This window comes from Empidonax traillii, unplaced genomic scaffold, assembly GCF_003031625.1.
Source record: "Empidonax traillii isolate 1590-97213 ecotype Southwest subspecies unplaced genomic scaffold, ASM303162v1 scaffold15:size5535645, whole genome shotgun sequence".
In the NCBI taxonomy this organism is placed as follows: Eukaryota; Metazoa; Chordata; class Aves; order Passeriformes; family Tyrannidae; genus Empidonax; species Empidonax traillii.
This window is the reverse complement of record NW_020955208.1, coordinates 4,521,688-4,546,684: the sequence shown is the minus strand read 5'-3', so window position 1 is coordinate 4,546,684 and position 24,997 is coordinate 4,521,688. Positions and strand designations below refer to the sequence as shown.

General features: G+C 39.6%; 1 protein-coding gene across 6 annotated transcripts in view; it reads right to left on the bottom strand.

Moving 5' to 3' along the window:
- Window positions 1-24,997, bottom strand: part of OSBPL9 (oxysterol binding protein like 9) — a 57,882-nt gene that overhangs the window by 9,460 nt on the left and 23,425 nt on the right. For 3 of the 6 annotated variants that reach the window (XR_003572422.1, XM_027894277.1, XM_027894287.1), the window contains exons 4-10: window positions 23,863-23,939; window positions 15,317-15,412; window positions 13,368-13,415; window positions 8,301-8,330; window positions 7,682-7,732; window positions 3,410-3,448; window positions 339-432 (exon numbers count right to left, since the gene is read on the bottom strand). Coding sequence is in view for 5 of the 6 variants with exons in the window: in XM_027894277.1 (XP_027750078.1) it covers window positions 339-432; window positions 3,410-3,448; window positions 7,682-7,732; window positions 8,301-8,330; window positions 13,368-13,415; window positions 15,317-15,412; window positions 23,863-23,939 (435 nt within the window). In the remaining variant the exon portion in view is untranslated. Of the gene's footprint in view, window positions 1-338; window positions 433-3,409; window positions 3,449-7,681; window positions 7,733-8,300; window positions 8,331-13,367; window positions 13,416-15,316; window positions 15,413-19,216; window positions 19,323-21,483; window positions 21,573-23,862; window positions 23,940-24,997 lie in introns of those variants that run through there. The other 3 variants (XM_027894312.1, XM_027894320.1, XM_027894298.1) reach the window with 3 other exon arrangements.

Sequence of the window (24,997 nt, the reverse complement as noted above, 5' to 3'; positions counted from 1 at the left end):
TCGCTCCTGTTTTTATTAAGAAAAGGTGGCATCTAAAAAAAAAGCAGTTATTTAGCTAAAATGCATTTATATTTCTGAAAAGTGTGGTTTCATTTATTCTAAAAAAGTGTGTTAGAAATGTAACTCAGAGCAAGTGAAATACATCAGAGGCAGATCTACCTGATGGCCAAGGAAGCTCCGCGTCCCTCCCGCTCCCTCCCCTTCCTCCGCCCCACTGAGGTGAGTGTGCAGCACTAAGTGCCTGTGTGACGCAGAACCTGTCCCCTCTCTGTCTGGGTTGCAGTTACACCTCCTCTGCTCATAAATACTCGCCCTGGGGTTGTTCCTGCCCCCCCTACCTGGAGGTATGACCGCTTGGGAAGGCATCGCGCTGATCCCCGACGGCTCCAAGGGACTGGGCTGATAAACGGCGTCCACCGGGTTGATGGTGCTCTGAGGCAACGGAAAGTAAAACACCTCTTTTTTTTTATCCCCCCTCAATTAAAGCAAATAAAATAAAGCACAGACAGCAAGAACATTGTGAGCACGAGAAATGCCCAAATGCAAGAAGAGCGAACTCCTGAGAGAGAAAGCAAAACAAAAATTGACAGTTGAGGACATGAGAAATACTTTCAAAGCGGTAATATTTTGATTCTTCGCACGGATTTGGCACTAAATTGAGCTTGCTACAGATCTGAAGCAGTCCTATAAGGAATTCTTGTTTCAAGTTCTAGCTTCTGGTATGCCTTCCAACGGCCATTGATAAATACTGCATGCAAAGAGTGGGAAGTTAGATGCAAATCATCTGGCAAAAATTAGGACAGGTAATCCGCATTTTTAAAAGAATTTTTTCCCCGAAATTAATTTGTCCAGACCACAGTAAATCAGCCCATAAATCAAAACAAGAATCATCAGCATGCTTACAGCCATGAAATGGCTTTGTTGCCAAAATTCTTCCCAAAGCAAGCTCAGAGTGTTCAGTGCAGCTCCACAGAGGACATTTCAATTCATTTCTGAATGCGGGCACTTGGAAAATGAAGCACCAGGTCAACTCAACACTCAAAAGTCACTGACTTCAGTGTATGGCCTGGGGTTTTATTCAATAAGCCCCTTGGAAATCTAAACTGTGAGGTCTTTCAATACATCATCTAAACATTGTTTGTTATATATGTTTACACACAACAACCAGAACTTACGGGTTGTTAATTGAACCAAAGGAACATGAAACCCTTTTCCAAACATCTTGCAGTTTAAAGCCCCTCCATCTATGTCAGAACTGTGAAAATCTCTGCCCCAGTTTGCTAGGCAATTTAGTCAATATGTTGATCTCTATTTTCTTTTGCAGATCAATATTTAAAACAGAAGAGCATCTATAACTGTTCTTCCCTCCTTTTAGTCTTCAATTTTCTATTTGCATTCAGACTGACAGAAATGGGCTCATTTTAACCTTCCTCCTCCCATTTTCCTACAAAAGGCAGACTTCATTCTTGCCTCCTTTCCTGGTTAACTGTAATTCTGAACTTCATCCTACGTTTGGACAATGCTCCCAGACACATGGGGTGATTTTTGGGGCTGTCCTGTGCAGAGCCAGGAGCTGGGACTCAATGATCCTCATGAGTCCCTTCCAACTCAGGATATTCTATGATTCTAAAAGTCAGTGAAGAGTTTTATTATTTTTTTTTTTATAGCACAGGATTTATTTAACTGAAAACAGACCTATTATCCCATTTATCTCCACAAAAGCTCCATTAAAAAAAAGGCCTAAAAATAGCTTTCTGCATTTTCATTGGTGTTACTAACCAATACACAAATAATCCTGTACATATGCTGATACTCCACTGTGTTCCAGCATAAAATCAGTGTCACTTAAACATTACTTCACCTGCTTGTGGAATTATGCATGCAACAGGTCCCTGTCCCACAGAGTTCATAGTTTAAAACTACGATCCCATCTTCAGAGTTAAGCCTTAAAAATCAAGATTGTCCTATGATACACAGGATGCTATTGCTATCTCTTTCCTTTTTTTAGGGAAACTAATAATCCGCATTATTAGTTATTAATTATTTATTATCATTTATTATTAATTATCCAGAACACTGGTGTGATAAAGGAAAGAAAGAACCCAGTAACACTGATTTTGTGTGTAGGATTGTAACTTTATCCTTAACAATTCCCCATACTGCAACATGAACTGGAATTTCTTGTTGGATATTTTGGGGGATGCCTTCGTGGGTTAGAAGCAGATGAAGGAAGACCTGGAAGTTTCCTACTCTGCGTTTAATAACAGCTTAACAATCACACAGAAGCAAATCTGTCATTCCACCACAGTATCAAACATTGGTCATGTTTCTGCCTAAGTTTCAAGTGAGATCCTGACCTTTAGCCCAAGCTCACCTTGACCTCCACAGCACTGAAATTTTAGTCTTCATCATCACTGATGCATCAGTTAATATATTCTTACAGAAATATTTTTTTCCCTCCCCAGAATAAGCCAACCCACAGATAATGAAATTAGTGGTTAATCAAATTCAGACCACATGAAGTTGTAATATCTGTCTGGGATTTCTGAGTTGCAGGTCACCTCTGCCCGTGGAAGTGTCCACCTGCATGACTTCTCTTTCCCAGGGCACATCACAGAGCCTATGCCCTCACATTAAGACCTGAATTTTGGGACTATTCACATGGTAGGTGGGTAATCATCTTATTTACAATAAGCATGAAACCAAAATATGAATGCGCATCTTCACTCCAAAGTTAATAGCAGAAAACCCTACTGCTAAAGCTGTTTGTAATGGAAAGACAAATAAAGCCTGGGAAATGCTGTCAGCTGTAATGAAAACACACTGTGATTTTCAGAGTTATGTTTCACTGAAACCAATCTCCTCTTAAAAGTATCTGAAATGTACTCAAGTGACAAGAAGAGAATGAAGGAAGAGAAATAACATGTGACCAAAACCAAAAATGACAGAAGTTACACTAAAAATGCAGAAGTTCTACTGAAGAAGAAACACTGCTTAGACAGACAAAACACAACTCTGCATCAAAGGAGCAGCACTGCAGAAAACACAAACTACTCGAAGCACACAGAGAACACATCTATTTCCTACACAAAGATACTTCAGATGGAACACAAAACTATTTCTATACCAGAAATTCCCTTTCATCTGTTCACATGGCAGATTTTTATCTGAGTGTTCAGTCACAACACTGCCATTTAAGACACTCCATATACAACTGACCACTCTATTTTCTAAAGACAAGGGTGTTAGCCAACCTCGGGAGCTAAGGACTCAACAGGAATTTTAACAAGACACTTGAAGCAGTAAATTAGAGAAAGGAAGAAGCATGTTGCAAAGTGAGTGGAAATTCAGGTCTCTGTTCACATGTTCTGCAGAATTGAAGGGAGATAGAGATTAGATTTAAACTTACTATAAGTCCATCTGCGTGCTTCTCCTCATTATTTTGGTCCTTAAGGAAAAAATGTTAAAAACATCAACATAACAATCTTGCATGACTTATCAGTTCTGTGTTAAGCGAGAACAGCGAGTTTCTCTCAGGAATGTTTACATTTTCAGCCATAAAATGTTCCTCATCATGTGATCCAGCCACTGAACTTCAAAGACACAACTCACACATAGTCCCTGCACCTCTGAAGATCAGCATTTTCTGAGGGCCTGTCCACAGAAATACTCATTTTCCACTGCAGAGCACAATTATGCTTTACAATGTGGGTTCTTACCAAATAGCTAAAAGTTACCCCAAATAGGATCTGCAGAAACAATGAGTCCCTGAAACATCAAGTTCTGTTGCTGTGTTCAGGACACCCATCAAGTTTTCAAAAGCACTTCTTGCTTGAGAAAGGCAGATGTGCCCTGGTAAGTTAGAAGCTTTTAACTTTGGATTTTTGGCAGATTTTAAAATGTTACTATAGTTTACTTAAAATCCCAGATTTTGGGGTGGTTTTTTTTTTTTTGCCTAGAAGTTGATGGGAAAGAGCAGGCAGTGTATGGAAAACACCTGTCATCAGGGGAAATTAGGTAAGCAGCAGCCAAGTTATAACAAGCATAGTTTTAACACTGTAGAAGCAACAGGATAAATTTTATGGAACACTAAGCCATATCTCTTCCCTCCTGCTGCAAAGGTCATATTAATAAGTGTATCAATCCATAAGTTTGCCCAGTGTAAACCTTAAGACTTGTCTGCAGATTATTTCCCTGGCTTTCCAGTTGTTAAAGCTAAGAGGAATAAGAGGGAAAAAAAAGTTGTAAACAGTATTAAGAAATTTGGCACATATTTATGTTTTGATACTTCAACATTATTTCTTAGCTTATATAGTTGGCTCTAGGCTGTTCAAATTCCATGTCTGCTAGGTGACATTTAAGGAAAGGCTCCCATGATAAAAATGACACCATGAGCAAAGAGTTCCACTACGTTGCAAATTTTCAAACAGGGAAGGAAAAATAACACTGGATTCAAAAAACACTTTTTTTTTTTTCCAACACGTAAAATTTCCACGTTGTGCTATCATCTCTAAGACCTACGAAATAAGCCACGAAGATGCTGCACTGGTACTGACACTTGCTACCCCATCTCAGTAATGCACCATCAGCACTGTGGAAAAGGTAAGGAAGGCAGAGGTGCCACAAAACTGGGCAGGAACAACTGCCAGGAATGATGGAGTGAGAAGGAGAAGGCACAGATGCCCAGCTAAACATCTAAATTATAGAAGCTGCTTCGTAAAACACATCTATTTCTAAGGCAGGTTTACCACATCACTGGCAGAACATCACATGCATTTTACAGCACACGCATCAGCAAAGCTGGACACCTTCAGCTGCCACACACACGAAGGGGACAACACAGGGCAAATGCTCCACCTGTCCATCCCACTTGGATTATTGTGATTGCTTTTTGACAAGCAATGTATGTGTTATAACACATTCCTAATTGGCTGGGATTTACTGCTTTACTTTGAGAATGTCGTGAGTCACCTCAGTACAAGTGGCATCATCACACACGTGGTTCACCAGTAAGTTTAATGAAAATTTAACTGTTCAAATCCTAAGGCAGGCTTGTTTCAAAGTCCATGAAACAGATCAACTAAACACACAATTAAAAAGAAGAAACACAACAAAACTCAAACTACAAAAAATTCAGCTTTGACTCACTATACCAAAATCATCCAAATGATAAATGGCTGCATGTTTGGAACAGAGAAGTGTTCTGAGTATACAGAGAAGTGGTAACAATATCAAGGCACACCGGCAACCAGAAGGTAATTGTCAAGTCTGTCTCCTAATGAGAAAGGCACTGTAGAATTAAAAATGGGGTACAGGGTGGTGTTAATAGAATTTACTTTCAGCAGGGTAAGTCAGCAGCCATACTTGCCTTACAGCTTTGGGGAAAAACCTGCAGAATCTTAAAAGGTTCAATACTGAAGAACAGAAAAGCTACCAGTCAGGCACAATACACTTGTACATACAGAAAGCATCATACACAGCTTGCAAAACTGCCAAAAAACCCCCAAATTATACATTTTCTACAGCAGCAGGAAATCAAGATACCAGTACAGTTTATAGACAAGGTAGGGAGAGAATGACAACAGAACTGTCACGTAGTCAACAAGCAGAGTTGCCTGAGAGAGAGAGAGAGAAAGAATGTGAAGAGATGAAGCAGAAAAAAAGGTTAAGTAGTTGGAAAATTTATAGAGGGTGTTTTTCACTTTATGTAGGTCAGCATCTTCTCATAAGCTGTGCATGAGCCACCCATTTAAATCACCTTCTGTTCAACACCTCCACAATAGCTTTAGATATGGTTTGGCAAAAACCCAAACAATAAACCCCCTCTCCTTTATGGATAAGCTCATCTATTTACACCGATTAATATTTACTGGTGCTGAAAGGAGGACTTCAAGGTCTGATTTAGTGTAACAGAAAGCAAGTGTTAACACCTTTGGGGGACCAAACTCCAGCTAATTTTACACTTACATTGCAGTTGGAGCAGTAAATCCTGAACCTGATCTAAAATAACTACATCTGCCACTCCCAGTTTTGTCCATTATCAGCAAACCACCTGAACAACTCAACTTCAAAATACCCTTGGCATCAGGGCAAGTCAAGCAGCCTTATCTGTCTGTCTCCTAATAAACTTACACATAGGAGAAATAGGATTTGATACTCTCTAGAAAAAAGAAAGCTAACACAGCCACCTATTACCAGCTCTGATCAAGAACCTTACAAGCAGATTATAATTCTGCACTTTCACTTTTGCTAATTACCTAGCAGAGCTTTTTAAAGAAAGCGTAAAACTTCATAGGAATTAAACCCTTGTGAAAGAACTATTAAATTAATTTATATAGTAATGCACAAAAAATGAGCAAGTAATTTGTTGCACACTATTTTCTCCAACAGCTACTTCAATGCAGCAGGTCACACACAGTTGTCTAAGAAAATTGGCATATTACAACTGACTCCACCAAACCCCTAAAGAACAACACATAGTCTACTGGATTTATTGTGATAAAACACTTTTAAATATACCCAGTACTAAATAACAGCAAATTATGAAGTACCTTGCAAGGCTTCTCTTGCTGCCACTACAGTGAAGGATTTAAGTAGTATCACTGCACATTAAATAAACTGTTCTAGCTCTAAATTCATGTGGCACAAAACTATTTCAATCTGCCTACTACTTATACTTTTGGTTTTGTACAAATCTGTCAACTAACAAACAGGCCCTTCGTAATTTTTAAATTACTAATATGAAATTTGAATTTCACAAAACAGGCACTGATCGTTTTAGTGAATGGCTTCTGATCCTCTAAGATTCTAAATACTTCGATTTTCACTGTGCTCAAAATTTTGTACAACATATCTGGCATCCTGAATGAAGACAAACAGCAGCATTGCATTTGAAAGCTACAAAAACCAGTTAATCTAGACGACATGAAGAGCCCATGCCTATTTCTGGATAAATCAGAATGTGTTCTGATTAAATCAGCCTGAAATTCTGAAAGTACCATAAATTAATTTCTTTGCAAAATACCATCTCCCTTCACTTTGGTCACAAGACATAAGTCAGCAGCTCAGAATTATCATATCCTAAATATAGTAAGTTAAACCTGCAAGGGTAGAACTTGACAAAAAAAGTAAATCCAAAATCTCACTAAATTTTAAAAACTAACAAAACATTTAGGTGAAAAGCTTGAGTGTATTACCCATATTGCATTCTCTAATAATATAATCTTACTTCAAGAATTTCCAACATCATCATGAACTTCAGACCAACGACAAACCTTTCCAAACCAGTTTAGATTGTTTACACTATGTTTTCCTTTTTTTAGTTGTTAGCCACGTTATTAAATGAAGTAGAAAGAGGAGATTTCTTAAGTTTCTATCCTGTCACCCTTATGTTTGTCTGAGTTCTTCTGTAGTTTAACAGCAAACTCTGCAAAAGAAAGTTTATCTCAAAGAAAACTTATGTCCCCAACATGACTGTTACCACGAGCATTAACAGGACTGTCTGCTGTGGAACTCAGTATTTCAGAAAGTTCATTAAAATATTAGCATAAATCAACTTACACTGGGAGGTTTATATATACTTATCTCCTGGATCATAAAGAAGGCACTTTTAGATTTCAATTGTTTTCAAACAGATTGATGCTGTATAATTAAAATTCAAAATAGTGTACAGGGTACTTACTTTAGCAATCTGTAGCAACACAATGCAGTGTTTTATTGATTCTACCATGCTCTAGGAAAACAAAAACAACAGAAAAAAGCCTTGCATTACTACCCTTTAACATTTTGTTAGTGTTTATATAGCATATTAGCTGAAATAGTGGGTGAGAACTAAATGGACACTCAATCCTGTAGAACCCACATTTTCCCTTCCCCTCAGTGGTGCTCAATGACAGGACAACAAGCAATGGCCACAAATAGAAATACAGGAAAGTCACCTTAAACAGAAGAAAACATCTTTTTTTTTTTTCCTTTAGGGACGATCAAACACTAGAACAGGTTGTCCACAGAGGTTGTAGAACGTCCATCCTTTGAACTACTCAAAACCCAACCAGATTTGGTCCTGGGCAACCAGCAGCATGGGCTTGGACTAAGACCTTCAGGGGTCCCTTCCAACCTCAACTATTCCATGATTCTGAAGTGCTGGACATAAATCTGAATACAGCACCACAACCAGGCTGCCTCTGCCACCACACCTAATATGGGTTCCCACTTTTAAAAACTTTTCCATGAAAATAAGGTGAATTTCAGAATAATAGTTATAAATATTATAAAAATTATAAAAATTTAAAGAAACTTACACTAGTTGTTTCTTTGAGACCTTCAATTTTCTGTAAAATAAAATTCAAAATAGTGTGGTTAAAGAAAGAATTTCCAGCATCTGGTTTGACCTAAATACTGTATAAATACAATATTTTAATCTTACATTGGGGGAGGGGGAAAAGCCCTTAACCAACACGTTAAAGGCTATTTCCATATATAGACACAATTTTCAAGACAAGACTGAAGTCCAACTGATAATTAAAGCTTAAAGATGACAAGGCTAGGAATTTCTAAGCAGTGACATTACACACATTTACCCACTGAAATCTACAGTTCCTTTTTGCATAACACCAACAAAAATGAAATGCAGCATGAAGATTCTAAGTTCAGTTTGTATCCTTATAAAGTGTACTGCATGGTAGCACATTTCAACACTGTTACATGAACTGACCATCATTCAAGCACAATAAACACGTGCAGTTAAGCACAGTTTAAAACAAATCACAGAAAATAACAGGGCACACGTGTTCTTGCTATTTCTAAGCCTCCAGTAAAAGTGCATCTGGAAATGTGCCTACTTAATTTTATCTAGAAACACTGGTTCATAAATATTTCCTGTGTGGAACTGCACTTCAGGCATGCAAAAGGCATCTGCATGCCACTCTACACATCAGCATGACCTGTTTCAGGAGCAGATGCATCCTGTTGATGTCCTTGGCTCTGTCTGTAGAAGGCAAAATTATTAAATTGGACTCAGCACTGAACCTCTATTAATGCAATTCCAGGACCTCTTTGTTTTGATTAACACAAGTGTCTCATGTGACTTGAGTCACAAACGCCTTGATTCTTGAATAATCAAAGTGTGTAAAGGAATCTTTTCCCTCACTGGGCATTGCAAGCCAAATTCCACACCATAAGGGAGCAACACACACCTAAAAATCTACAGGAATGAACAGTCCCAATCTGTGGATTAAAAAGAAAACAAATGCAGTGATATTCTCCCAGTCAATACCTGGGGGAAATTTTTCAGTTATGCTCTGTTCTGTCTTCTCAGAAAATGCTGGACATTTTCCTCAGGATTAATTGGCAAGAGGTGGCCAAACAGCACCCAGCCTCAGACTTCCCCACTGGAAAGACTGGACCATGCTGATCAGGGATGTCACATCACAAAGTTATATTCTATTTACTCTTGCTGCTAGCAGAGAATATGTCAACAGCTAAAAATTCCTTTGCTTTTGTTTCTCGTGTCTCTACTATCCTTCCAGTCCAGACTGGACACATATCAAAAAAAGGGCATTTTATATATGACAGCAGTGAAGTTTTGAGCCTTTCAGCACCAAAAGAGAACAGGCAAGGCACCCAAGCACACAGATCTTCTCAGATAAAAGATGATGCAGCTGAAGGAAATCATTCAGTCTCAAAGCTTTACAGTCAATAGTAGCAGTTTTGATCATTCTTTACCTATTTTTTCCCCAACGTGTCATGGAGTATTTACACACCAAATAAACTGTGATCTCATTCCCTTCAGTGAGATCATCTTTGATGAAAATATGAAAGTGATCTCAGGCCACATGATGCAATTTGTAATTTTCCAAACAAGATACTAAGACATTGCTATTCTTACACACAGGTACAGACAAAAGGGTAATTTGTCCAAGATCACACAGAAGATCCGACATGGGAAAAACCTCATGACAGCCAGGTTTTCAAGGCCCTTCCACAAATTACACAACTGTTTTTTTAACACTGTGGAAATGAATTCTTTGTGAGCTGGCCAAATTAAGTAATAACAATATACACTGATCAAGTGTTTTTCACATTTGTGCTCTATGACCACCTTGCAAGAACACAGCACGTGGAACTGGAATATTGTGCAGAACATCATGAGAACAACGCAGGCAAGACAGACAGACAGACTCAGCCCCGGGAAGAGCCTTCTTAGAAGTACCAGCCCTATTCTTCAGGGCTAAGCAAGGGCTGATACGGAAGTCCCTGGATTTTCATGGCAAAGTGTTATTCTAGAATGGTGATGTAAGCAGGCACAAAATAAAGTTTGTGAATTCTGCCCACATGAGATCTTACACAAACACACTGTAGATATGACAGTGATGAGGGAAAAACAAGTGGATGATCACTGCAACAAAACCTTCATGCTTACAAGAGTAGTTGGTTTACAGGAAAAGTTATGGGAATGCTTCTATCCCATCTTGTCTCACCATCTGTCCAGAACTACACTGCCATGTACACACACTGCAACAACCCTCGTAAATTTATTCTTACTGTCTTTTGTTTACACTTGTTTAAAGTAAGTAATATTGATAATTTAGACAACACAAAATTGTAAGCAAAGTCATAAGCAGGTAAAAAGAGTTATGTGGAAGATAAAACATTACCCAAAAAAATATAATCAGACAGTACCATTTACTACTAACATTTATCACAATTTTCCCTCTTCAACATCCCTAGTCTTTGAAAACTGATGATGATAAAATTTTAATAAGACAATTCCCCTTGTTTTAGGTAATTAATACATGTATTTTCAAATGAAACATAAATTTCCTGCAGATCTGCATTTGCAGAATGCAGCCCCATGCCATATTTAATCTAATCAATCTGCAGGCTGCTGCTGCCAAAACTACTGCATCTATTTGCTGCTCATTGCACCTCCTTGACATCTGATTTTTTTATGGAATCACTGAGAAGGCTAATTTCATCTCATTGAACATGATTTTTGCCTCATTCAACCATCATGTGACTAGAGGGAGGCAGCACAGGCACGTAGGGGCAGCTGACTCATGGTTGAAATCTGTAAGGCGCAACCCAGATCTTGGATTTATTCACAAAAAGCACTTGTTTTGAACCAAACAGCTTAAGCAGGCTACACTTCCCTCCCAAATCCTGCTAAGTAGTGTCAGCTTTATTCCAGCCTGCAAATATTCAGCTCTTTGCTGTTCTCATGCTCTTGAGTGCTTTGCAGTTTCATTCTCCCCAATATGTGTGGCCAAGATCGCTACACAAGCCCTGAACACAAAAGCTCACCTGAGTTGCCAGCAGTAACATTGCAAACACTGCCAGAAAGCAAGGTCCTGCCTCCACCTTGAAAGCAGCACCCTGAGCTCATACACCTTCCTTTCCTTCCTAAACAATTGGATACACACACTGTAGCCCACCAGCACACTGAGCAGGACTGGCAGCACCGCAAGTTGTGTATGATCCCACCACACACTGCTGGCTCTGCTTCTGCCAGGAGCAGCAGCACGGCACAGGCAATTCATGATAATCCCTACACTTCAAAATCCATCAAGTCTTCATCTGCACTGCCTTCTTCCAAGTTCAAGAGATTGCCAGTCTCAGAAGGATCCAAGAGATCTCAAGGCATCTCAGAACACCTATATCCTACACCATCACCTTTAAAAGACCAAATGCTCTGTCAATAAACACCAGTTCATCCACTGCTCTGTGCACTAGAAAAAACAATATTTCAGGTTTGAAATCCCTGGCCATTAACAGTAGCAGAACAGCTACTTGGGAAGCACTTAGCACTCAAATATCCAAATCTTGGTTCCTCAGAGGAAAGAACTATGGGTTGGATGGAAGTATCCTGTAGGTTACACTCGGTTTATGATCAGACATACTTCCATAAACAAACAGGAAAATTGCTAAATATCATATCAAAAAACCTCTTAGCTGCTTTAGTACAGGAAGAAACATGATCAAGGAAGTGCTTTGCCAAGTCTTCTTCATTTTTAATAGGCAATAAATGGAATCTATAGTAATAGCAACCCTCATCAAGATTTAAAACCAAAGGAAGCTGACCCCTTCTAAATGAGCCTCCTGCTTTCTCTAAAAAGTCAGTCTGCCTGTTCCATAATACCTTGCAGGGATAAAGAAAGAAGTCAGCACAACATGCAGCAAGTCCCCAGGGATTAGGAGCACTGTCACAGGGAAAAAGAAAGTACTGACTGATCTGCAAAGTAGCATCTGGAGGGAGGTCAAAATTGAAGGACAAGTCTTTGCAGTATGACACACCGAAGGAGAAATATAAAATCTTTAGATCTTACTCTCACAATTGTCCACAGATTAAGCACACTGACAGAGAAGTACTTCAACATTATTTTAAAAGCCTGTACACATGAAAGAATTCCCTAAGACACCACAAAACACATCAGGCAAGATGGATAACACATAAAAAATCACAAGCATTATAAAGAAGTAAACTAATCACAGAAAATATCAAACTGTTTTCAAATCTGGAACCGAACACCAAGACAACATCAGTTTGTTTTTCACACAGGACAGTGAGGGAGGGCACTAGGAAGAGACACACCACTATTCTGTGACACTGAAATTACTACACTTGCTGAAAGAAAGCAACCCCTCAGTAATAAACCCTTCATAAGGAGTTGTTGAATCCCTCCTCCACACCACACAAATTAATTATCTGAAAGCAGCACAACACTTAGTGCCAAACCCACACCACCAAAGGTATGTGCCAGCCTTTCTTGAACAGTGCTTGAACTTAGGCCTACAAACCTGCCTTTGAAATGGAGCAGGAGGGGGTCCAAAATAAGACACAACACTTTAAGGAATTACAATCTCATTAAAAAAAATTAGTGCTCCCCACTAGTACATTCTTGGCATCCTCACTTTAGGTGAATGAATGGTACTCTCAGACTTCCATCATGGGTCACATTAATCACAGACCTACACAGGATGCACACTGACTATGGGAAAAACATGATTCTTATTTATATTTTTTTCAGAATACCTTAGTAATTCCTACCAAAATTAAACACTTATCCATTTAAGTATTTTAGAAAATAGCAAATTTAAGTTAAAATGCTTTCAGTTGTTGGATAGCAGAGGAGTAATAATTTCTGCCAGACTGAAATCCTTTTCAATATTATGACACCTAGTATTACTAAAATTTCTGTTTTCAACCTATTCACAACACAAATGTTACCAGTTACTCAAACTGCTTTAACTGATTGTTACAACTTAATAATTTTGAACTGTACTTTGCATTTTTATAGACTATAGCAAATTGATGCACAAACCCATCTGATGAAGCAAAACAAGCAATATTTAAGACAAAATGTACTTGCTTTTCTCTGTTCATCATCTTTGCAGTTCTGGAGTTTTTCATCAAAGAGCTGAAAGAAAGAGACACTTGTGAAAATACTGGAAGTGTTATTTTTTCATATACAAACCCACTGAAATTCCCAAACCAAAAGCATTTAATAAGTACTTAAATCATACAACCCTGATATTATGATCCAAAGCAGTTTTGTTCTAATATTTCTTTACAGCATTTGTGATATAACAAACTTGTAACTCGTTTTTCACACTACCCCATCCTGCAAGAGACCAAATCTCACGGCTCAGCCTGGCATGATTCTACCATGGTTTGAACAAAAAGGTGAGGTTCAGTAATAAAAGTGACACTCATCAAAACACCTCCAACTGCCTTTCTTCTATTTCAACAAAGACCTTTGGGGTGTATGAAGCATTTACCAAAACAGCCTCAACCTCCATCAACCCTTCCAGGTACCTTGTTATACAGGTACATGACTCCAGTCATGTCAGATTTGCAAGCACTTCTTTTGGGAAGACACATAGTGATTTCCCAGTGTTAATTTATGTTTATTTTCTTAAAAATGGAATCTGAGATGCAGCTAAGCAAAAGGAAACAAATTCTTACTGAAAAGCTTGTATGTGCCTTTAACACAAGCTGAGCCAAAGCAGTTAACAGTTGCCTCTGAGGTGCACACACAAGTAACCCTGAAGTTGTTCAAGGAAGAGAAAAGATTAAGGGTAATGCTCCAAAGTTCATCACACCCACCCTTGGCTCAGAGAAGAGGATGTAATTTTTAGGAAGGGAGCTGCAGTTCTTCACTGCCTGCCTCAAACCTACTCATGTGTTCCCTTTCCCTCGAGGGCAGATTTCTGCTTCCAAAAAAAGACCGAGATCTTGGTCTCTGTCCATCATCAAATTGACTCTCCTTTCATTATTAATTAAATCCTATCCCCCTCCCCCCAGATGGCCTGAAATAACAATTAGAAGGTGTAAAGATTTAAATACCTTCTGTCAGTGAGGTGTGCTCAACAGCTCCAGAGTGGGAGACTGAGGCAGCTCCTCAGCTAGTCTCCTCGGGGTAGCTTTGGATTTTGTTTCCATCTCTTTTCCCTACCTTCATTTTTGGTCCCACCCTTCAACTGAATTTTTGCTGACTATCTCACGTGCAATACTTGCACATTATATCAGGGGAAAAAAACAATCCAAGCCAGCAGAACTGAAGCAAACTCAACAGCAATTTTCACCTGCTGAGTCATGGGAAAAAGTGTCCTAAGCACTGTTTTTCTCAACAAGGTGAGTACTCAGAGGTACGACCTCGTTGTTTCTCACGTACCCATCTATTCTTAAAATACGAAGTATAAAAGAACTGTGTTTATACAACATTACTACAGAGTGTTTTCTCTCAAGGACAAGGCACAGATTATCTGTCACTACTACAACGAAGTTTAAAACTATCTGCAGCTGCAGTTACACACTACTTCATAAAATTTTGTCTAGATTATAAAATGCTATGAGCGACATAGTGATTTAATTATGTTTTCCAATTAATCTTAGCCCATCTTCGCCATTTCTGTACAGGTATATATCAAACAGAATCTTTCAGCCATTGTAAACCATTTTATATAAATCTCTTCGAACTATTCTCATTTTAAGGCCATAGATCATAACTTTTAACTTTTACACCTACAGTAAAAATGTCTTTATTTCAATACAAGTTAGAATTTATGTAACAAACTAAGAAAGTGAAGAGGAAATAAAAAATTCTATCGTCATCAGACTTCATATATAAAAAAGGTGTGTTCTCTCCAATTCACAGGTCAGCCAGATGATTTCTCTGCATCCCACATTTACCAGAACATATGCCAAGCACCAAACATGACTGACCCTCTCTGCTGAGCTTCCTTTCAACCTGACCTTGAAACCACCCTGGCAAGCAGACCCCCCAACACAGCAAATACACCAGTTTGTCACTGTTACCTTCAACTGGTCTATCAAGATCTGTAAATAAGCATCAGCCTCTGTAAGCTTCTTGTCGAAATCATGAACGCTGGGAACAAATCCTGAATCCACACCCTGGAAATAAATAAACAAATGAAAATCAAATATTTAATTAGCATTCAGGAGGAGAAAAAAAACCCTAACAACAATATGGTTCTTTCTGCCATCTGACTGAGAAAATGCTGCCTTGCCTCTCCTCCTGCCACATGCAGACACAGGCAAACAGCTGAACAGATTTGGCTTCTATTTGCAGTAGCAGTAAATTGCTCCACATTTTCAATGGGGGTATAATCATCACACACCAGAGTATTTCATTACTTATGATTGAACAAATCCTCTTAAATTACACTGATTAAAGTTTCTCTGTAAAATATATAGGAGAGTTTAAGTTTTTTTCTGGAGACTGTCTTATGATTCCACGTCCTTACATTTCAGTTAGGGAAGCCCAAACTGTACCCAGTGGGACGACTGCACTTTTCACTCTTCAGACGGTGTTGCTCAACTCACAGCTTTTAGCTAAGACCTGCTAAATCTCTTCTTAAATACAGACCCACCTTTGAGCTGAAAAGTTCAAACTTGTTAGTCCTGGCTGCCCTAGTTCCTTTACAGCTGTAATGATTTGCATCCTTATCACTGTATTTGGATTCTGAGATTTTGTTGCACATACGCTGCCAAGGACAAAGTACCAGTGCCACAAGAATGATTACTCTTGTATTTTATTGCTTGGAAATTTTTTTCTCCTAATAATCTTTAACTCAGAGCACACTTCTGCATATAATCTAATCCCTACCTTTAAACTGATAAACCATATATTTAAAGACTCAAAGAAATTCCCACTGGGTTCCCACATCTTTAATTAGAGGAAAGAGAGGATTCCTGAAATGGATTACTTCTGCCTCCACGCACATATACTATGTAAACACACTAAAGGTTTATTTATATAATACCTTTAATGCAAATGGAATTGCAAAACAAATACTGAAGTACACCCAGCTTGAAAAAATTGTACACAGCAATATAAACATATATAGGAGGGAAAAAAAATCCATGAAGGATAAAGAAGCAAACATCAGTTATAACAGAAACATCACAGCAGTGACAATTTTCCTACTAGCCTAAATCCTTGCACAGTACTCACACTGAGCTCAAACGTGACATCTTCCCTTCAAACTCTTATGAAACATGAACTGTGCTGTTTTGACTGCAGAGAACATCAAGAGTCTGAATGTGTAAAGATCAGCCAGTGGGGAAAAAATATTTTGTGTGGGGATGATGGGTCATCTGTATTTGTAAAATTCCGTGTTAGCACAACGTTCTGTTTGGCATTGTTTGCTCTGTCAGAACAGACAGTTTCTTTTATTTTTGTATGCTATCAGGGCATCATATTAAGAGCTTTATTTATGGCTCTTTAGAGGTGTGAGCACTTGTGTGCAGTAGAGGAATTACTTGCTCTTCCTCCATCCAGCTGTGTGCACAGTACCACACACAGCCTAAAGCATAAACCCATCTACTGACTGGAAAACATATTTTTGATTCATTTGCCAAATCTTAAACTGTGCTGCAGACTAATACCCAGATCCTGACAACAGCTCTACACGAGCAAATCTATCCATTTAAGTTTGTGAACCAGCATAAAGAAAATATACTTAACTCCATATTATACAGTCCACACAGGACAAATTTAGGAGAAGTGTTTTGAAACAAGGAAGAGGGAGGAGAAGAGAGGAAAAGAAAGAAATTGTTTTGATAATGACCAGAAATTAAAAAAAAACAAAAAGCACTCAGTGTAACAAGTAGTCCAAAACTCCTAATAGGTAGAAGGGAAAGACCTCTCAACCCAGCAACTTTTGACACTTTCTCAAACTAGTCGAGTTTAAATGACACTGAAACTACATCTGAAACCATATGAAATTAGTCTTCTGTTTTCTTGTTGAAAATGGAATTGTCTGTACAGCCAACCCCATCAGTTCAGCAAACTCTTGACAACCTGATCTAATGTACAAGTTTGTCCCACAAGGAGAAAGGGGCTTGGAACAGGTGACTTCCAGAGGTCTTCTCCAGCTAAGGTTATGCTGTCATTCTAAAATTCAAATTATGGAAAAGAATAGGAATCCAGACTATTTTAGATCTTCAGAAATACACTGATTCTATCTTGTTGTCAGTACCTATCTGAGGCAATAGAACTTGGTTTTCCATTGAATAACTAACTATATTTATTGGTAAGTACAATTTATTTCCCTCCAATAATAACTCTGTTTATGTAAGTTTTAAAGAATTAACAATTACCAGACAAAACAGTTGCAGAAGCAAGTGATTTTAAAAAACTTTCCCATCTGCCCACCACTGCCCGAACAAGGTGTCTGGTGTCTGACTCCTCCCCATTAAGAACCCCCTACTGGTTCATGACTGGTGAAAAGAGATTTAAGGTATCAAAGCATTCTCTACCTCATCCCTTCTTCCCTTCTACAACTTCTGGAATGTCCCTCCCTTTCAGGATATATCAAAAGCTTAGGGACCAGATTCTACAGGGCAAGTAGACAGGATGGTCATCCTAGGAAAGGGTTTACACGATGGTCTGGGGTTGAGTAAACAGCTCTCATGCAAACAGTCCTGCAAAATTATTCCCTTCAAACGCGACCCTTTTTTTGGAGGGGGTAAACAAGAGGGCAACAACAAGCCAACACAACTGAAAATACACATTATGAGCCTTATTTTCACAAGAGAACTGCCAGCATTAAGGGATTTTACATATTGTTTCCTTGTCCTCCAAATTTGAAGTCACACATACCACTAACGCATTTGTATTCAAAACTTGTCCATGCTGGAAAGTAATTCAGCCTAATTTAAACCAGTTCTTTCAAACTCAGATGGGATGAAAAGATTGCATCATCCTTAAAAGAAGCATACCAGAAAAATTCAAATACATTTCTCAAATAAAAGCATTGCAATAATAGCTTTGCTGGGGGAGGAAGAGAGAAAGCGGTACAGAGCAGACTTATCTTTTTGAAGACACTTCTGCTACATTCTTCTCTAATTAGCTTTCCAAGTCCAACTAAAAATTCTTGTGCAAGTTAGTTTAAAGAAGTGAATGAGAATGTTTTTCTTCCATCCACAATATCTCATCGAAAACACATCCCCTGTCTACAGCATCTTTGATTTTGTCAAGTAGGAAATTGCCTACAAGGACCAACAGCAGAAAAATGACAAAGCTACTCATAAGCCACTAAACAAGAACACTTCTGTGGCAAAAACAACTCTGGTTTTTTTCCTCTGCTAGATTTTGAAGCAATATTTAAAGCTCAGAATGTACATGTCTCAAGATCAGTTTAAAAGCAAATATACGGGTTCTGGAAAGCATACGAGCCTTCCAAGAAGTCAGAATACTGCAATTCTTATAAGAAATATTCTGTGTTGCAAAACACAACATGTTCAGCAAACACTGTGCAGCTATAGATATTATCAGGTCTTCTGGGAAAATAGTTCAAAAACCAGAAGTATTTACACACTCACGTAAAATTCTGTCTTGAAAGCAAAGGTTACGATTCTGAAACCTCACAAATACTAAGGATATATATCCTGGAGTACCTTTTATTTACCTATAATCTATTCATTGATCCATAATCAACATAGACAATGCATATGTTCTAAGGTGCTTACCCACTATCAATAATTATTTTGTTGGCAAAATTTGAAAATAGCAACATGCCTGCCAATACTATGGCCTTCCAGCAGCACTTGAAATACATCTATACTGGATATATCATTAACCTAAAGGAATATTTCTTAGTTTTTTGCAAGAATTCTTGACTCACACTAGAAGCAGCATTGAAAAGCCAGGGAATAACAATATAATATACTTAAAAGAAAGTTTTAGTCTACCTTTCATTCTTGTTTGCAGCTTTAGAAAGGTCATAAAAATAATCCTGGTTAATGTAATACTAAGTGAACCCCTACTATCAACACAGTTTAACAAACACTTTACACCAGCATAAATAAAGGGGAAACAAATCAGTTCCCCTGTTGTTTACTCTGACCTTTACTCTGCTCTTTTTTTTTCGAGTCAGCATAAACATTTACCTTGCCACACAAGCAACTCAATATGGAAACTAACTGAGGTTAAAACTAAACTTGGAAAGGGAGTGCAGCAGGAAAAGTAGTTTTAATTCGTGCCAGTTCTGAATCCAGCTCCAAATTCAGGTCTTCTTGCTACACTGCCTCTTCCCTTTTGCTGGAAGTAAGACAGGACAGCTTACAGTAGAAGAACCAACTCCCACATGTTGGGAAGCCCTGGCTTAAACTTGGTGTTTAAGTCACTGTATCACTTCTCAGCAGCTATCACAGATCCACTTCTCAGAACAGTCTTCTTACCCTACTGTTTGCTACTGAGGAAGTAAACATCTTGTTTAAATTATGGAGCTATTGAGCTACAGGGCAATTAATTTTTATTTGATTCCTTTCACTTTTACGGTGGTAAGAAATGGCTCACCTTTGTACTGAAAGTAATTTCAATTCCTTTGTCTGTAGAGAGTCCACTCAGAGGCTGAAATAGTTTAGGGCAGATCAAATAAGAAAGTTACTGTGTTACTGTGGTCCTATAAGACAGCAGTTATCTTCAAAGGGGTTTTTACACTAGAGAATTCCAGAACCAAACAGGAATTGTAGCACTAGAGTGCCACTTGAAAGACAGTGAGGAAAGCAAGGTATTTACATTGAACAGGACAACTAGAAGCATGGGACTGCTGGCTGACATAAGATGCTGCTGAGGAACTAAAGAAAATTTCAGATGTCTTATCACCTCTGCTCAAACAACAAACCTAAGCCACAGCATATCTTCACCCCATGAACACCCTCCCCCTTGTCTTCTGTGGCTATGAGGCAGCTGATGTGCTGCCACTGCAAAACCACTGGTCTGGTAATGCCTAACCGGTATTAACTTGGGAGAATAAGAGGAAAACCACTGATGGGTTCAGCATGGTACTTCCAGTAGTATTGCACCATCTCCTCAAGGACTTTTCAACAGGCGAAGCTAATACTAGAACAACTACGTGTATTTTTCACAATAGCTTTAACATAAGTACATACAAAAACAAAGCAAGCAGAACAACAGACTTCAGTTTCAAAATTCAGCCAAATTAGGCTACAAGGGTATCTGAAACGTTTCCTCCCTATTGTTGTTCCCTTTGGATACAACATTACTAATTGTCAGCCCTCTGGGCAGCTTGGTTCCCTTTATTCATTCTCTGTGTTTATGACTCAATTCCTTGCCTGTAGCTCATTCTTGCAAGTTTAGGCTTCGAGGAGCAGGGGAGAAAGCCTGTGCAGAAGAAGTGTGTTTTATTACATGTTTCAAAAGCATTTCTATTATAAAGACTGAAGGACAACACAATAGAACATTTAGGCAAAAATCAAATCAGCAAGACTAATCAGACTAGAGAACACGCAGACACCACTTCACCTTTCCACCTCGCATTAACTCGTAATCCTTCCTGATTTGATTCACTCAACACACGAACCACCTCGGTTTCAGTACAGTTTCTCACATTTCAGATGTGAGCCAAACTTTTAAAGTCTGACTTTCCAAACTTCAATACTCTCATCCCAGAAGAGGCAGACTGAAAGCAGCACGAAAACATGAAAAAAAAAGACTCAGAAAAGATACATTATTTTAGACAAAACCAGACGCATAAAGGTTTTGTCTGACAGACAATCACATGTCTTTCCGTTTGCGACAGAAACTAAGAACCTAAGAAAATGCCCGTACAGAAAATAATCTCTGCGCGGCACTCCAACCCCTCCATCCCGCTGAGCCAATAATCCCCCAAAGAAGCTGTTTGACTTTTTTTGCCCAAAGGAAAAGCGAAAGCACACCGAGCGCTGTTTTGTTTAAACGCTATTGAGGGCAAGGCATGTTCGTGTACGCGGGGCTCCTGTATCCGGCTGGGAGCATCCCTGCGGTCGGCACGGCACCCGGCGGCGCTCGCTGCTCCCGGTCCCGCCATCCCGGGGGCTCTGCCATCCCGGGGGTTCCGCGGGCAGGGGGCGATGGCTCGGCCGCCCGCCCGGGAGGCGCCCCGGGGCTGTCCCGAGCAGGGTGTGCCCCGGGGGCTCCCGCAGCCCCGTCCCCCGCCCGTCCCGCCCCTACTCACACCGGCCATCCCTCGGTGGGCAACGCGCGGGGAGCTGAGCCGAACGCAGGAGCGGGGCCGCCCTCCCGCCGGGCCCCGCCGCGCCGCCTCCAGCGGGCCGGGAAGGGGCGGGGTGCGAAGGGCAGGGAAGGGGAGGGGAGGGGAGGGAAGGGGAGGGAAGGGCAGGACCCCCCGGCCGCGGCCCCGCCGCGCGTCACGAACAAGGCGGCCGGAGATTGGCGAGGGGGCGGCCCGGCCCCGCAGAGCAAAGGGAAGGAGGGAGGGAGGAAGGGGGAGCCCAGCAGGACCAGGCCGGCCCTGGGGGCACTGCGGGGGTTGTGCCTGCCTTTACCCCGCGCTCGGCCCCGCAGCCACCCCCTGAAACACCGGCCCCTGTTCGCTCCGCCTGCACGTCCCACCGGTACATCCCACAGCAATGGACACCGCTCTCCCGAACCAATAAAAAGAATGAGGTTTGGCAAGGTATTTCATTCTTAAATCGGTGCCTGCTCAGCCATCTGTGAAGATGGCAAACCTTGGAAGTTCCCGAGTGGGGGTGTAACTGAACGCTGTTCCAGCTGCTACACAAACAAGGGCGTCAGAACCAGAAATGCTACGTGACCGATGAGGAAGGTTCATGAAAACGAGTGGTGAGCACACAGCAGTGGCCCACAACGTACCACATTCAACGGTAAACATATTCACGAGGGAGGAGGAGATGTTTCTTAGTAAGCAGTTCTGAACTTTTAATTATTCCTTCTAACATTACTAGATAAATTACTACCTTAGGCTTTTTTATCTAAAGATGCCTTACTGATTTGAAAAACTCCAGGAATGTCAACAGTTATGTAACGGGGAACAGTTCCATTATTAGTTCCAATCATGAAATCTACTTCTGCCAGTAAAACTACACTCACCATTTCTAGAGAGCATGGAAGTGGGCATTCTGATAAAAACAACCTGTACTCTGGTGTTTCATTCCTGTGCTCTGTACCTCCAAGCCATAAAAAAATCTGGTGGAGGAAACAGCACAGATTCCTTTTGCTTCATTTTAGACCCTAAACCACTCTGTTAACATATTCACTTTCTAAGCTGAGGATGGGGCAAGAGGCATCCCTTGGGAAGGGGCTCAGCTCTGCTACCTCCACATGTTGTTCCCTAGATAATCTGTCTCCTCACACCCACTGCAGTCCTGGGTTCTTTGGTCCCTTTTCAGCTACTGTGTCCAGATGGAGAGATTACTTCTAAAATACCCATGGCATGTTACTAGGGATACAAAGCTGATTGTCAAACAGGAATTCTTATCCAGGGATCTGCTATCCACTAGAAAATTTAGAGTGGTCTTTTTATAAATCAAAAAAGGTTGAAACCCACTCTTTAACAGGCAAGTTGACTGGGATTGCACAAGTGCCTAAAGTTGGATAGGACAAACTCAGGTTTGTTCCAACTCTTTACACTGAGCAAATGTCATGTAAATCTATCTTCTCTTTATGTGATACTAGGGATTTTACTATATCTTTCTTCACACAGGGTCAATTGCTAAGAGATCTAATTCTCTTACCATATTCCAAAAGCACCCCAAACCTTTATTCAACACAAATAGTGAATATACCTGCTTTAAGATTTCTTCACTGTCATCAGACACCTTTGTGGTACAAACCGAGTATGAGAAAATCTCTTTCGTGAGAGTTTGAGTTTCTCTCCAGACCAAAAATAAATGTTTAGCAAGCCCTATAGAGGTCTAGAACATTTCCAGAAACTGATCTTAGATCACAGAATCACAGGATATCCTGAGCTGGAAGTGACTCACAAGGATCATCTAGTCCAACTTGTGGGACTAGATAACTAGTGCTAAGAACCATCCCCATTGAACTATCTGTCCTTAGGACCAGAAAACTACTGATGTCCAGCTTACACAGTGGATTCAAACACAAGCTATTCACCATTTTGTCATCCAGAAAGAGGTTCAGTGCTGCTGTCTCATTTTAATTTCAAAATTAGGTGACATACAAGCATGCAACAGGCTCGACCCAAAAAGGACTAATTCCTAGATTTACTCAAAAAACCCAAACTATATGTACAACACTAAATCTAGAAGCTTCTTACAAATATAAATTCTAAAAAAAAAAATGGGTTAATGCTAAGTCTATATATGATGAGTTAATAAAGGGAAGTCTTACACTAACTTCTCATGATAGTAAGACAAGAAAATAGTAACAGACTTAAACCCAATTTCAGATACCCAAAACCCAAACTGATGTTTTACTGTATCTGATTCTATAGGCTATAGAACAAGCGGATATTACATAGGATTTGTTTGATGTTAGCAGTTGTGCCATTGTATTTCATTGCTTTGCAAAAAAGAAAGTAAAACAAGTCAAAAGTGAAAGTGAAACTTGCCTGGAGCTGGAGGGTATGGCGGAGAATGGTGTCCTCTAAAGCATGGATCCACTTCTCCCTCTCATCTGCATCTCGAGCTGAAAAAGGATCAAAAAGACATAAATTATATGTAGTCTTATATACTAAAAGCCATAAGCAAACAGATCCGATGACCACAGTAAATATGGAAAGTTGCCAAGGGCAAAATTTGTTGTCTTAATATCCTGTTTATTCTTCAGTGGTTACAGCTCTGTCCCTTGTCCAGCTCTAGGGGCATACATACAAACAGATTTTGCACAGCCAGTCCTCAGTTCATTAACTCCTTTTTGAATTTTCATATTTAAAAGAAGCTATTCAACCTGTAATAATAATTAATTCTACTTCAGTGTGGACACAGTAACTTGGAATAAGTCAGCCTTTTGGGTATGGATTCATTAGACAGGGCAAACACCTCTAACAGGTCACCACTGTGAATAATGAAGCACAAAGAACAATCTGAAGCATATAATAAACACTTTTTGAACTCAAGACAATCCTACTCTAAAACCAAGTAGAACCTAAATTATACATTAACAAAACACACAAGAACATTTTCATACTTCTGCAGTAGACCACCATACAGCTTTAATTAAGAACCCAAGTCAGGATGTATTATATATATAAAAGGGTATTATGATTCTCAGTTGCAGACAGTGATAATTAGGAAAGCAATATATTAAGTGATGATTAAAGGGGGATTACAGGACTGGGGGCACAAGGAAGAGAAGAGGAGCTGGAGGAAGATGAAGAACAGATCAAAACAGACTAAGGACTGTCATCACTTTTTTTTTTTTACCCTGATACTTCTTTTCTTCCACCCCCCTATCTCCAGTACAGACACACCACCTTCACTTCAGTAGTTTGAAAGTGTTCCTTGCTATGCTCTAAGAGTGTTTAAAGAACACAGGAGCAGGGAGTCAGTGGACTCCAGGTAAAGAAAGGAGAGAAAATTCCACAGGCATTAAATAGGCTATAAACAAACTGGCCTGTATATGGATTTAGAATAGTTATTGACAATTGTTTCGAGTTCCTCATTCAAATGGAAGGTATTTAAAAGAAACAGGAAGCCTGTTAAAAGCAAGGAAAGCTTAAGTGAGCTAGCACCTATTATGAATCA